The 15,389-nt window shown below is 35.1% G+C and overlaps 1 protein-coding gene across 4 annotated transcripts in view; it reads left to right on the plus strand.

Annotated features, from left to right (window-relative positions):
* Nucleotides 1-12,898, plus strand: part of PKIA (cAMP-dependent protein kinase inhibitor alpha) — a 99,409-nt gene extending 86,511 nt beyond the window's left edge. For 3 of the 4 annotated variants that reach the window (XM_034668222.1, XM_002924918.4, XM_019805621.2), the window contains 2 exons: nt 6,037-6,214; nt 9,390-12,898. In XM_034668222.1, coding sequence (XP_034524113.1) covers nt 6,064-6,214; nt 9,390-9,469 — 231 coding nt within the window. In that variant the 5' untranslated portion in view covers nt 6,037-6,063 and the 3' untranslated portion in view covers nt 9,470-12,898. Of the gene's footprint in view, nt 1-5,515; nt 5,587-6,036; nt 6,215-9,389 lie in introns of all 4 variants that reach the window. The other variant, XM_019805620.2, reaches the window with a different exon arrangement.
* The last annotated feature ends 2,491 nt before the right edge of the window (nt 12,899-15,389 follow it).

A 15,389-nucleotide genomic window follows, 5' to 3' on the forward strand; every position in this document is an offset into this window, starting at 1 on the left:
GTTTTATTCTGATTATTTTTATAAGGCCAGAATGTGTGCTAATTGCTACTCTACTAGACCTCTACCAGCTGCTGACGTTAGATTTTTTTTTTTTAACTTTTACCATTGTTTGGTGAGTATCTATTAGACATAATCATTTGGCAATAGTGTCCCCAGAATATCTAAGCAAAATTACAAAGTCATTATACAGTGGTGTATTTGGTGTAAAAGATATCTCTGGTCTCTTGTCGTCATATCACTAAACTGAAGAGCTGTGTCTAAATGTTTAACTGAAAGAAAAGATAACATAGCTGCCATGCATATAAAAATAACTCTTTCAGCACCTAATGGGCATTCACTAAAAGAACTATAATCATGGAAAGAGAGAGAGAAAAAAAAGAGTTCATAGCATCTATATATTTTGTTTAAAAATGTAATTGTGTTCTTCCTTCACTCACGTATTTACATGTGTGGTATTTGTCAGCTGTTTTTCTTTTTACTGAAAAATAAGTCTATTGTCCAGAGAAAGAAAATGTAATAAAAATGAAATACTACTTTTATGATAACTGTTATTATAATAATAATTATCATGGACCATAATTGAATGCCCAATACTTAGCACATCAATCTAGTAACTATGTTTTATAAGTACTTAAGGAGAGAAGTTTATAGGAATAAGATCTCACAAACGCCATAGTGTCTTTCAGGCCAGTTGAAAGCCATATATACACATTTTAAAGGTGAACACAATATACGTTTATATCTGTCAAGACCTTGTTTCTTATTCTGTGTGCTTGTTACTTAAGAGAACACTAAGTGAAAATTCAAATTTAGTTGTTGGCTCCCTCTTTATAAGTAGAATTACTGCCAGGATCTTTTAACATTCCCAGATATACAAATCATAACACAGCACACATTCTTTTAATGCATATCTTTTCATGGAAAATGTCACCACTTTTATCTGTCTCATTCTTGATATTTCAAATCTCCTTAAAACTATTAAAAGCGAAGTGGATTAGATACTAAACCCCCACAGTCACATGTGTTATTATGACAGTCTACATAGAAAAATGATAATGGCAAAAAAGAAGAACTCCTATTGAAAAATACAATTCTTTCTATGCAAAACCCGTAGACCTGGGTTAAGTCATAGTTCTGTGTACTGTTAAATAGTCACTTAGTATCTCTGAGATTTATTTTCTTCATCTGAAAATAAGGATATTTTTGCCTACTCCATAGCAGTGCTATCAGATGAGAAATGATAGCAGTTGTGCTTTAAAAAAAAAAAGTCTGTGCTTTAAAAAGCCACAAACAGACTGAGAGTGAGAGAGTGTTAACAGTGATTTTGAGAAACACTTATTCCTGTAACTCCACCTTTCCTTAAACTTATATGAGATAGTATTTATTACGTTGATATGCATGTCCAATTCTAAATCATCAAAGTAACATAGAAATTAGATACTGTGTTGGTTAATGGTGGTAGAATAGATAATGAAAATATCTTTATAACTAATAACACTGAATTACTCCAAGGTCAAAACTTTATTCAAACTTGTAACTTACTTGCAGACAGGCAACCTGGGAAAGTAGAAAAATGAAGTGAGACTTGTAGACCTTTATTCCAGACACTAATAAACTGTGTGAAGATGGGCAGATCATAGAATTGTCTAGTCCTCAGATTCTTCACCTGTAAAATTTCTGAATTTTTAGGATTTGGTAATTTAATATAAACAGGGAAGAGGAAAGTTCTCTGTGGCTACTGATGAAGGATGTAATATATTTTTTCTTCATTGTTTAGTTTAATTCAGCATACTTTTATTTAGCACTGACTATATGCAAAGGACTCTGCAGGAATTGTATGTAATTAAAACATTAAAATGTAGTTCCTGTCTTGTCAGAGCTTATGATCATTCTAGAAGGAGAGGTAACTGTAATGCTAGTTAGAATTTAAGTTCCCTATAATAGGCACAAATGAAGGCCCAAGTGGGAGTGTCAGCTGAAAAGATAGGGAAAAGAAGACAAAGAGAAAATGGCATTGGCTGAATTCTGAGGGCTAACTCCATTTCAACAGGCAAGTTTGTTAGAGGAAGGCATTCCAGGTGGAATCACAGACCTGAGCAATAGAGCAGCAGAGAAGCTCTGGAAAAATATTATGCATTATTCTGCAACATACCAAGTATGAGAGCTAGTGGTTGAAGTTAAAGCAACAAAAGTGGGTTCTTTTCAGATTGTGGAAAAACTCAGAAATAATCCTGGGAGGAAGAGCTTTTCCTGTGTTTTACAGGGAGTAAATAAATATGAGTGACATCAAATAAAAATCAACATGACCTGGCAAGTGATTAGACATGGCTGTCAAGTGAGAGAAATAAGCAAAAGTATGCTCCAACATAGTGTATTAGTAAGGCCAGTTTACTCTATGTTTTGTTGTCGTCTTATTTTGTTTTATTGAATTTGAAATGCTTATGCAAAACCAGATGAAAATATCTATTTACCAGGCAGTTGCCCTTGTGTGTGAGGAGCCTGGGAAAACAGTCTAAACAGGGGATGCATCCTTTTGCATTATCCATTGTGAGGAATTAGAAGCCACGGATTAGATGGGTCTTTCAAGTTAGCAAGCAAAGAAGAAGGACTTTCTTCTCAGGACTGACCTTAAATTCCTACAAAATGTCCCCTAAGAAGAGAAATCTATGAAGAAAACAAACGTCAAATAGGATGGAACCAGGATAGTAAGGTGACAGCTGTGGTGTTTTTTGTTTTTTTGTTTTGTTTTGTTTTTTTATCAACACCCACCATGTGCTTAACATTGTATTAGGCTCATTGGATACATAATCCAAATAAATTCTCATAGCTACCTTGAGAACTAAGTATATTTATCACAATTTATAGATGAAACGGTGAGTGCAGAAATATTAGATATAGCATAACAACTAAATGTAAAGTCTAGATTCAAATACAGATAGCTATAATAATACCTATAATACTACCTGTAATAATCTTGCAGTATGTGCTAGGGGCGAGTTTCAAGGAGAATGTAACTGTCAATGTCATGTATTGTAGAGAGATCAAACCAGGATGGGCACTCACATGAAACATAATAATTAAGCAGTTACCTAATGTTAATACAAATCATTTTAGTGATCTATAAGAAAGTAATCTCCATAAAACATACTACATGAAAGCCAATGAAATACAGACATTTTAAAGGTTTGTTCAAGGAAAGTGAGAATGAAAGTAGCTGAACCTTTCTGAGAAATTTAATAAGGGAAAGACATGGTTATGCAAAGATGTATGAAGGTTGAGGAAAGAATATTTGATTAAATGATTGGTTTTTTGTTGTTTTCTGGTTTTGTTTTTTTAGTAAGAGGACTTGACCATGCTTACAGGCTTATGGGGGAAATGCAGAGGATAAAGAAGACTCAACTTATTGAGGAAAACAAATGATGGAGCTAGGTCCTACAGGAGGCAACAGGAAATAGAATCAATAGCATGCCTTAGAAAGAAAGAAGCTAGTTCATCTAGGAAAGAAAGAATAGTGTTTTACAGAGAAATGTGTTTGAGAGAGGAAGAAATTTAAGAGAATTTGCAGCAGATGTCCTATATCTTCTCAGAGAAGGAAGATGCAAAGTCATCTCTTAAGGCAGGTGGTATCTGGTTGTGTGGCCTGGAAAGCACTTGCAATCCTTCGCATAGAGAAAAGCATAAGGAAGAGTCAACTAGAGGTGAACAAAAGAATTTCTGAACATCTCAGAGTGTATACTAATAATAGAGTCAAAATTCTAGTCGAGCCAATTGGCACAATTTTGTGACTTTTTCTGGTAACACTCAGCTGTCCAGTTAATGAGATCAGAGAAAGTGCACCATGCTGTTTTCATAGGTGAGGCTTAGGAAGATCAAGGTGACAGTAGGTCAAAGGGATTTCTTGATGCTAAAAAGAAGTTACATGAAATTGGTCTGGACTGAACCTGGAGGAAGCTAAAAAATGGTTAAAGGAATTAAAAATATAACCAGTGTAAAGAACAGATTCATTAAGAGGAAGAGGGGAAAAAAGAATAGGTGGTTAGGGCCATGAAAGGAATCTCCAAATTTAGAGTTTTAGAAATGAGATCGTTTTAAGTGATCATTGTTTTTACATCTTCACTTGAAGTACCATTAATCATCATGCCTTTCAGCTGTCCCCTTACTTATTAGAAAATGGAAGACCAGGAGGTCAAGTGATTTTCCAAAAGTCACTCCATGACTAAACCTTGAAATTTTAAATAAAATAATATTGAATATTTATTAAATATTAAATCATATTCCCTTAAAAATAATGGTAGATATAGTTGAGTGAATGGAAACCAATGTTATCCATAATATAGTCACAGTAAGCATGTAGTACGCATATTATTTCCTATTTCAAAAGTGTATTATGCTAATCCTCCCTCATTCCTGTTTCAGCTTCCTCTTAAAGAAGAGAAAATATAAGCGTTATCTCCAGATTGAATTAATAGCTTCCCATCAGTATGCATTAGGGTAACTCAGCCTAAAAGAATGTGCTATTGACTGCCATCCTAAATTGCAGTGTAGATGGAATCAGGTTATTTCAGAATGCAAACTTGCAGTCTGATGTATGGGTTCCACCATTTTTTGCTTCCCCCATATTTCTTATATTTTGAAAAGATTCCTCTCTCTTGATTATTGACATGTTTTTAATCTTAAACTAAAATAAAATGCAATTGGAATATTTAGGAATAGGAGGAAATTATTTCATTTTAAAGTTCTGTTTAAACAAATAAATGCAACAGAAAGTTATTGTTTCTTATCTTACTGTCCATCCTTCTTTTGACTTTTAGGGAGGGACATAAATTTAAACATAGAAAAAAACCAAAGATTTGTATTTGGTGGTCTTTTGTTAATATATATATATATCATATTTTACCTTGAAAATATTTTTTTTTGAAAACTCACTTTTATCGGTTCCTTTTGGCGGGGGGGGGGGCAGAGGGAGAGAGAGAATCTAAAGCAAGCTTTATGCCTGGCATGGAGCCCAATGGAGGGCATGATCTCACAACCCTGAGATCATGACCTGAGCTGAAATCAAGAGTCTGACTTAACCAACTGAGCCACGTAGGCACCCCTCATTGAGTCCTTTTTAAACTTGAACATTTTATTTCAAAGATTCAGTCAAGAAATTCCTCTTAAGCAATAACTTAACAAGGGAGCCACAGGGAACCATCCTCCTGGACTGGGAGCAGTTATTTGGTCACTGACATTGCTTAGACTTGCTGGGGGGTGCCTGGGTGACTCAGTCAGTTAAGTGTCTGCCTTCAGCTCAGGTCAAGATCTCAGGGTCCTGGGATCGACCCCTAAGTTGGGCTCCCTGCTCAGCGGGGAGTCTGCTTCTCCCTCTTCCTCTGCCTCTGCCCCCAACTCATGCTTGCGCGCTCTCTCTTTCTCTCTCAAATAAATTAATTAAATTAAATAAAAAATTAATTGCTGGTACATGGTGATAATAAAAAGCAAACTGAATTTTGGTCAATTTCATTATTGTTCTTAGATTCTGCAGACAATGTACTTGGATTTTGCTTATCTGTAGGATGGACCACTTCCTTTCTACCCCCAACCTTGGTATGCTACTGATCTCAAGTTCTTCTGTCTGTAGTTGAAGACTGACTAAAATGGTATTAGAGAAGGAGAATTTTATGATTTAAACCAGGTGTCTACAAATTATGGTATTCAGGCCAAATCTGGTCCTATTACTATTTTTCCAAATATGGTTTATCACATTTATTTAACATATTTACTTGGACCACTTTTGCATTATAGCCACAAAATTGAGTAGTTGGAATAGAGAACATAAAGTCCTCAGAGCCTAATTTATTTACTATCAGGCCTTTACAGAAAAAATTCTCTGACCTTTGATCAAGGAAGGATTAAAGCATTACTTGCTTTGTAGACACATAAGCAAGACAGTTATTTCACATTCATATTGTAGGCCAGTAATTTAACAAGTGCCTTTGTTAAATGTTACCATTGACCAACATTGTATTTACCTATCAGTTTTTCTTTGTTTTGTAGTCCCTGCTATGTGGATATTTGTTAGCAATGACTGATGTGGAAACTACATATGCAGATTTCATTGCTTCAGGAAGAACAGGTAGAAGAAATGCAATACATGATATCCTGGTTTCCTCTGCAAGTGGCAACAGCAATGAATTAGCCTTGAAATTAGCAGGTCTTGATATCAACAAGACAGGTGAGTTGTTTGACACACATCTCTCTGTGAACATGGGATTATTTGTAGCATTTCACTGAGTAGGATTAAAACATGAAAAACCACCTTCGAAAGTAATTTAGTAGAGTTAACAAACAGTCTAAAGCAAGATAAAAGTCAGGGACTAATCTCTTAATCACCCCTACTCCATTTTCATTGACTTCTCTTTATAGGGTTACCCACTCAAATGCAGAATCCTTAGTCTTATTTTACTAATGCAATCAATAAAGCACATAGGTTTTAAAAAATTCTAATCTCTGTAAAAGCTCTGAAATTTCTACATAGAATATTTAACAAAGTTGGAGCTCCTACCTTCAGTAACATTGGCCACCTATAACATTTCAATAACCATTTCAAAGGAAAAGATCTCTAGGACAAATTCTGTTGAAAATGGAAGTAAAATCATTTGTTAGAGTCTTAGGTAAAAAGGTCTTTCAGTTTTCTTTTCATGATAGAATGGGTTTGTGGAAAATTTGGCTTATTTTTGGGCTTTGCACTCTTCTTACCCAAGTACCAATGAAAAAATAAAACAAGTTTGTGATATCAGAGTACTTCTGAGTATTTAAGTGAATCCCAATAGTTCTTTCATCCACAGCTTTTGCAAGATTTAAAACTGGATATATTTCCCTAACAAATCTTATACAAAAATAATCTTTAAAAGTAAAAAAAAGGAGTTCACGATTAAGGAACCACAGTGTTGTGTACCTGAAAAGCACTTATCAGTTTCTGACTTATGGTAACCACTCAGTACTTCTTTGCTATTAAATATTTATGGCAAAGCTTTCTGGTTATTGGAAAACTGAGTCAGTATATGTTAATGAAACAGCTTAACAACATTACCCTAAAATATCTAGGGACAGTACTTTATTCAATGGCTAAAGGTCAGCAGGTCACAGATTAGTCTTTTCAAATTCGAATTGAGAATAAAACTTTAACATAGCCACCTTGGAATATACAGACCTATGTATATTTTAGGTTTTGTTGTTTTCCTAGTATTTATTACCAGAAGTTACTTATTAAAGCAGCTCTCAGAAGGGGTTTAGGGAATTATTGCAATTTGGTGGCATGAGGTTAACTAAATTTTTTCTGTGGTCTCTGAGAGTTTGCTAATTTCTTTTATAAGATTTATATTTTTATTTGTATATTAATATTCTATTTTAAATAATCTCCATTAATTTTAGATACCCCTAATATTATTGATAGAGCAGTTCCATTACTTTTTTTTGTCTTCACTGAAATATTAAGACTTATCAGCATCAAGACCTATCTTATTCAAGAGAATATATTAAATTATTGTATAGCAATTGAAATAAATTTATATTTTATATTAATAAATATAATAAAATAATTTTGTATTTTATATTAACGGTATTATTAAACAATTTAAAATAATTAAAGTATCTTTATGCTACCAAATGCCTTCTTTCCTAAACATTTCTGCATTTTAATTGCTGTTCTCCAGGATCCTGAAAATTTTTTGTTTGTCTTCAAATCCTAAAGTCCAGAGCCAGGCAAAATATAAATAGTAGTAACTTTTTTATTATTCTAAGTAAAAAGAACTAAAAATAGTAACTGCAATACTGACAAATATATAATGACAAATGAAATATCAACAGCTGAGTATTGTGAGGGACTGCCTCTGTAATTCATGAGTGTTTCAACTTCTTTTTAGCTTATACTCAATAATATTGCTGTCTCATGTTTACCTTGACTTGTTAACAAGCATCTATTTAGCGATGGCTCTGCAATTGCAGCATTATGCTAAGCCCTGAGAAGTGTTCCCAGACACCCAGAAAGTCCCAAGCCTCATGGGAATCAAATTCCTCATCTTGTATTTGTGCAGTCAGTTTCATCCTTAAATATTCAGCTGTTTTGTATCTGCCCTAATTTGATTTCATTCTTTTGGTTTACCAAGAGCTTTTCCTATTTATCAAGTTTTTGTTGCATGCAGATCTACACATCTCAGATTCAGGCCATTGACACATCTTGGGAGGCTGTTCATTGCTGTAATAATGAAAAGTAGTTTATGAACATGATACGTATATATGTATATAATATACATAATGCCTGGTCATTCCCTAAGAACTCCTTTAGGAACAGAATATATATATATATATATATATATGTGTGTGTGTATATATATATATATGTTATATATATATATATGTAGAACTGCTTTTAATTTCCCTAAAGTATGGTATCTGGTGAAATGTTTTGTATATCCTTGTTAAGAGGAAAGGAGAAATTGCATTTCAAAATTTCCATTTAAAGAATGAAACAGCCCACTCACCTCTATCCATTTGAATTAAGGTAACAAACACTCAGCAAACATTGATATAGTTTACGTTATTGAATACCCAAAAATATTTTGTCCACTAAGCCACATTGGTTGTGTAATAATGAACTAATACGTGCAAATATATGAATGTTTGAATCAAGGATTGCCTACAGCTTGCAAGTATTGAACTATAGATAAAGTGACCTAATATGGGAAGAAAGCATTGTTTAATTTCAGTGTTTGCAATGTCACAAGCTGGGATTGCTACTGAGGACGCAATTATGAGAACGGTTTTATTAGCATTGTGTATAAGTTCTTTAAGGGCAAACCAGAAGCCATCATAACTATCTGACAAGGGACCCATGAGCAAACATAATGTCCTTTACATAATCTTCCACTGTTGCTTTTAATTTAAATTAACTAAACCTCTAAAAAATCAGGTGGGTTATCAACAAATACTAAATAATGTAAAATGCAATTTTTAGATATTTCTTAAAATAAGACAGGAGTGAAACGGTCAACTTGCTTCCCACTTTCGATTTCTGCCACTTTGATTCTGCAACCTGTGAAACTGTAAGTGCCATGACCTGGCCTTGAGATTTTCCTGGCTATTTATCAAAAGCATAAATTATCACTAACCATTGTAAAAATTATTATTTTGCTTTTGAGCCGTGCTGTCCTGGGTTCATAGAACCAGAATTAGCCAGCCCTTGAAACACTAATTGAGGAATTGATTACCAATAAAATACACTTGTCTCTGTGAGAATTTCAGACTTTTTGAGTATTTCTGAAATTTCCAATATGATATATTAAGAGTCAGTAAATATAGGCAATAGTTTTTATTTTGCTTTTATCCTTTTTTTTAATTGTCTCTTACAGAAGGTGAAGAAGATGCACAACGAAATTCCACAGAACAAAGTGGGGAAGCCCAGGGGGAAGCAGCAAAATCTGAAAGCTAACACCCCACTTTGATAACTTCAGCAACATCTGACAATGTCTCAAATCTCCAGGCCTGGCTGGAATGCATTTGTTTCCAAGAGTGAAAAGGAGGGGGGAAAAATAGCTGTGCTGCATTGTAGGAATCTGCTCATTATCATGTTAAAAATGGGGGCAGAGGCTGTGGCTGCAGACAGACTTTTCTCTACCTCTGTCATTAGCAATGGTTGAAATCAGGTGGCTTGTGTTTGGATGTCATTTTTGTATGGGTCCTTTCACTTGACCATATGATAAAATGCTTGTAGAGAGTAGCGCTGACCTAGATGATGATTCTTCCTGTAGCATCTGGCCCCTCACAATGTCAGAGGATTTAATTGTGTCTAACTGCAAAGGGTTGGTTGAACCCCAGAGTTTAAATATCTCTGGTCTAAGTATTCACCCAGTAAAAGAACCATCCAGAAAGCACTGTTTTTAGCATTATGTATCTGTGTGTTTCTGCTGTGTTATTTACACTGTTTTGTATTGTACAATATAGATGCTCAGCACTGCCCTCTTCTTTGATTGCTTATGAGAAACAAAACTAATGTATGTTACTGTGAATTTTTATACCACTCATTTTTAAAAGGGCTGCCTTTTTCCTTCTCCACAGTGTGGTGGTGTACACAGAATAGATCACGCTTTTTTTTTTAACTTAATCTTTCCCCTTGATTCACTGTTGATGAATTAAGTCTAACTAATTCATCAAGACTTCTTTGCTTTATTATAGAGGCATTTGAAAATATCCGCTAATGTGAATTTTACTTGAATTCAGTCTGTTTGGTGTTTGCACAGACCAGAATTCAAAATGCAAATTTTGTTTTATTTTCAATTGGAGAACTTTTCCCAACTAATGTATTTTTAAAAATGTTTTAATTATGAGGATTTTGGAGAATCAGGGTAGTGGGAAAGATAAGATAATATTAAGAACAGGAAACATTTTGTCCTTATGGAATCAAATTTCTCAATGCTGTATGCTACTATTTAAATTTGGAGGACAACTTATCTGCATGGAGCTGTAACAGATGGATAAAATTATCTTGCAATCATGTGGACACCAATCACAAAAGTAAAGCCCTTGCATTGTGTTTTTCATGTCTTTTTTCAGCCCTATCAGATACAAATGTTGTTATGCACTTTTTAATGTTTGTAAACTTTTACTAATAATTAGTGTGAATTGCATTCTGATACAATAATAATTATCATTAGAAGCTAACAAAATCTTCATTAATACTGTTGATAGCCTCTGCTGTGTTTTGACATCGTGGTTCTTATATGGAAAGTTTCTGTGAGCTGTGTAATCCCACTGGTCAGTATTATAAAATCATTTATCAGTAGTAATAAATAAGGAACCAGTAATATGCCAATGGCTCATGGATTACTGGACAAATAGCAGATAACAGGAAGACCCTTAACAATAAAGAGCCCACTTAAATTATCCTCGAGGTGTTAGATACAGTCCCATTTGGGGTACGTTAAGCAGCGTTTCCACAGATAATCTCCATGGATGTAGCCGGAACTCAGCCCTCCTCCATAGCTGCATATAGGATGAAAGGTCAGTCTGCCGTCATCTCCACTTACAGTACTTTCCAAATGAGAAGGGTAAAAGCGTGGGTATCATTTGGTCCTCAATCATATATTACTAGAAAAAATGTTAATAGGGTAAGTCTCTCAGAAAGTAGTAGATATTAGAGTACTTCATTCTAACCAGTTAGGGTCCAAAATGCCCAGTTAAAATTCAAATAAATCCACCTATTAATAGACTCACAAGTGGGAAGAGAGGTTTCTGAGGCTTTTTTAGACAATCTCTGGTAGTCCATTTAAAATATCCAACCCATAAAATCACTTTTTCAATATCCTCATTTCCTATCCTCATAACTTTCTTGTGAATCTAGGTAAAGTTCTCTCCATCCTTAAAGTTGTGGAATTCCAAACTGATTACATGTGATTTTGTAAAGTTTAGGACTAGTGCTGAGTGTATGTGGAGAGTTTATATTCCTATGTGATATACTATTATTAATGCATGTGGTGTCATGCTTGTCTTTGAATATATAATAGTGCTAAATTGCAAAGTCATATGGAGCTTTTGAATTATTTTGACCTCTTACTGCTACTTTGTCTGCTATATTCAAACCCAGAGGCATTCCCAAGCTAGAAGATAAAAATCTACTTTCCAAAATGTCCACATCCTACGAATGTTGCTCAGCAAAATTTCGCAGTGTCTTCCAAATTGTATTGTAGTATCTTTTACTTGCAAGTAAATAATAAACATGAAATTGAATTTTTAAAGAGAAAAGGAAAAGGTAGAAAACTAAGGCATTAGGTTTGAGAATATGCATTGAATCCCCATTAACCAACTGATATTATGCTAATCACTTCCCAGCACATTTTCTCCCATTTAATTGTTTCTCCTCAGAGAATTTGATTAAAGAGGTAGTATTACCCATTTCACAGATTAAGAAATTAAGGCTCAATAAGGTATAACTTTTCCAAATTTAAAAAGCTAATAAATGATGGAATTAAGATTTGAACTTATCTTTGTCTGTTTCCAAGGTGCTTTCTACTGCACATGGCCATAAAATTAAAGCCAATTATAGAGCATCTTTATCTGTAAGGGAACATTTAGAGATGAACTGGTTCAACCTGCATATTTTATAGAGGGAAACTGAGTCTCAGAAGGGGGAATTGCCTTTCTCAAGTTTACCTAGATGAGATGACACAGATGTGACCAGATCATAGAAAGTGCACTTTAAAAAAAAAAGTTCAATTAGAATTTATTTTTTTGTGTTATACTTCCCCCAAAATATTTTTCTGGCATGTAGTCTATAAATTTAGCATGGTTCAGATTTTTTTTTTAATGTTCCTACTTGTTTTGTTTAATTAACTAGAAAATATGAAAATTTCAGTTTTACTCATTTGCAATAAGTATGAACTTGTCAAATTTACCTTTTATCAATTGTAAACATCCTATGCCAACATATTGTTCTTATAATTCATAGAAATGTTTTTCCAATGTATAACAGGCAGTCTTCAATTTTTAGGCAATATCCCAAGAACTGCTCACTGCAAATGCCCTACACTTGAGTTTTACTCAGACACAGTGAAAAAGCACCATTTTATAAGATGAATCATATTGCTCTTTCTCTTTAGAAAAGCAATAATGGGTAAAGAAATGTAACTGCTAGGTAGCCTAGCTTCTGAGTAAACTTGTAGTAATAGGAAGACAATGTATAGTTATGAAGGAAAAACAGGAAAGCATCTATGATTTATGATGTCTTAATAGGCCCCAAATTGTTCCTTAATTAAAGAGTGGCAGTCTCTGAAGTCATTTGTGAGCTTGTATGACTTTTGTATTTAGTAATGTTGCATGCTCACATAATTGATATTAAAAGTAATACATTTTTTTCTGAAATGTGCACAGTCTATTAAGAGTATTTATTGAACATACACTATGTATTTGGTGCTTGAGAAAGTGCTTCATGTGAGAAAGGAGAAATTCAAAGTCTCAGCCATCCTGTGGTGGCCATACCAGCTTTCTGGCCTCACTTTTTCTGGGACTTTACTCCAATAATTTTCACCTCCATTCTACTCCGGTAGCCCACTTCCTGGACTTCATCATCTACCAGAGCCAACTCTTAAATCGTTAAGCCCCACTATCACTCCTATGGTTCTTACTTGCTCATCTACAGGGCAGTGATTTTCAATCAGAAGAAAAACCAGTGTTTATCAGAATTCCCTGAAAATTTTACAACACTCCTTCCTCTACACATATACATTCTCTCTCTTTCTGTCTCTCACGCGCGCGCGCGCACACACACACACACACACACACACTTCCCCCTTGAAAACACTCCTTGTGCAACTTTGGCATCTTTTTCTGCTCTCACCCTCACAACCTGAGAACCACTGATTTAGAAAAAATGCCAAGTTTCCAGATGCACCAGCTCTGTTTATGCAACTAAAAAGCTTTAAAATGAGTCAATAACAAAGTGGAGTGCTCACAGACACCCATGGTTTTATTATATTAAGGATAACATCCTGGGACAGAAAAGCAGAGAGTTCAACTTCTTTCATTTTGGTGTTGCTCTCTTTTCTTTATATTATTTTTATCACATAAAGGCAGTAAAGACTGAGCAGAATCCAAGGGGGGACCCAGGAGAAAGTAAGCATCAAATAATACCCTGAGTTCAGACAAGGTCTTAGGCAGATGGGGTAAAAGAGGGTGTAGATCTTTAAGTTCATGTAACTTAGGTCACAACGATAAAGCACTACACAGGGATTTGGAACAAAATGCTAGCCAGTGCAAAGCAAGTTTGTATTGTCCCTGGTGTTTCTTCTCTTTGTATATTTGTTGCCTCTATCTAGGCCAGAATGTGGGAGATTTGGGACCCTGGCCATCTCTCACTGTAAAGTCAAAATTAACAAAACTTTCTGACTGTAACTGGTTAACTTCCTAGTTTGCAGCACATCTACTTTCTGATTATATCAAGATGGATGTTTCCATAGCAACCCTCCTCCCAGGCTGAAATCCACTGTTAACCTCCTCAGTGCTCCTGATTTTCTTACTTTCTTGTCTTTCTGCCATCTCTGCCCAATCAAAACCCATCAAACCATCTGCTTTCACTCTACGTGTGTTCAGAAAGACTAAAAATTTCTAACAATGTGTATTCATTGTTTGCAACTGCATTTTAGACGAGTGCTGTGCAGCTCTTTTTTTGTCACATCCTTGGGGAGAGAGGAAGTTTCCCACCACTGTCTAAGATGTAGGTTTTCCTTCGACATTTTATATTTTTTTATTGTTTTAAAAGATTTTATGTATTTATTTGAGAGAGAGAGCAGAAGCAGGGGAGGGAGGCAGAGGGAGAGGTAGAAGCCAGCTCCTGCTCAGCAGGGAGCCGAAAGCGGGGCTTGATCCCGGGATGCAGGGATCATGACCTGAGCTGAAGGCAGACACTTAACCAACTGAGCCACCTAGGTGCCCCAAGTCATCTGACATTTTTAAACCATTTTCTTTTAGGAAGTCTGTTAATTATCCTTTTTTCTTCACTGACTTTACCCTTTTCTACAAATATACTCAAGTTCTCAGTTCCACTCTCAACTTCACTACTTGAATTTCTCAAACTAGTCATCTTTGCTCTTGTTTTCATGTTTCTCCTTATTACTTATCCTTTTGCAATCTGACTTCCAGTTAAATTTTTCTCATTACCAACATCTTTAGTAGTTTCTGGACTCTTAGTATTGTCACTAAAGCCCTGGTCAGTGTGCAAATTAAAAAATGATGATATTCCATGGGGCGTCTGGGTGACTCAGTCGTTAAGCGTCTGCTTTTGGCCCAGGGCATGATCCCGGCGTTCTGGTATCAAGCCCCGCATCAGGCTCCTCTGTCGGGAGCCTGCTTCTTCCTCTTCCACTCCCCCTGCTTGTGTTCCCTCTCTCGCTGACTGTCTCTCTCTCTGTCAAATAAATAAATAAAATCTTAAAAAAAAAAAAAAGATGTTCCAGAGGACTCAAGCTTCTCCTAAAATAAAATTTAATGGTTCTATAATTCTGATAGTGTGGCAGGGTGTAGCTGCATAATAAAGCTTCCTTAAGGATGGAATTTTATGTATCCCAAGANGTGTTCCCTCTCTCGCTGACTGTCTCTCTCTCTCTCTGTCAAATAAATAAATAAAATCTTAAAAAAAAAAAATGATGTTCCAGAGGACTCAAGCTTCTCCTAAAATAAAATTTAATGGTTCTATAATTCTAACTGATAGTTTGGCAGGGTGTAGCTGCATAATAAAGCCTCCTTAAGGATGGAATTTTATGTATCCCAAGAAAAAAAATTCAGGTTCACATCATCCATCATATATGGATGTGCCCTTCTCTTCCACCACATTCTCCCCATAATGTTTTCTACATCCCCAG

The sequence above is a fragment of the Ailuropoda melanoleuca genome, chromosome 9 (genome assembly GCF_002007445.2).
Source record: "Ailuropoda melanoleuca isolate Jingjing chromosome 9, ASM200744v2, whole genome shotgun sequence".
Lineage (NCBI taxonomy): Eukaryota > Metazoa > Chordata > Mammalia > Carnivora > Ursidae > Ailuropoda > Ailuropoda melanoleuca.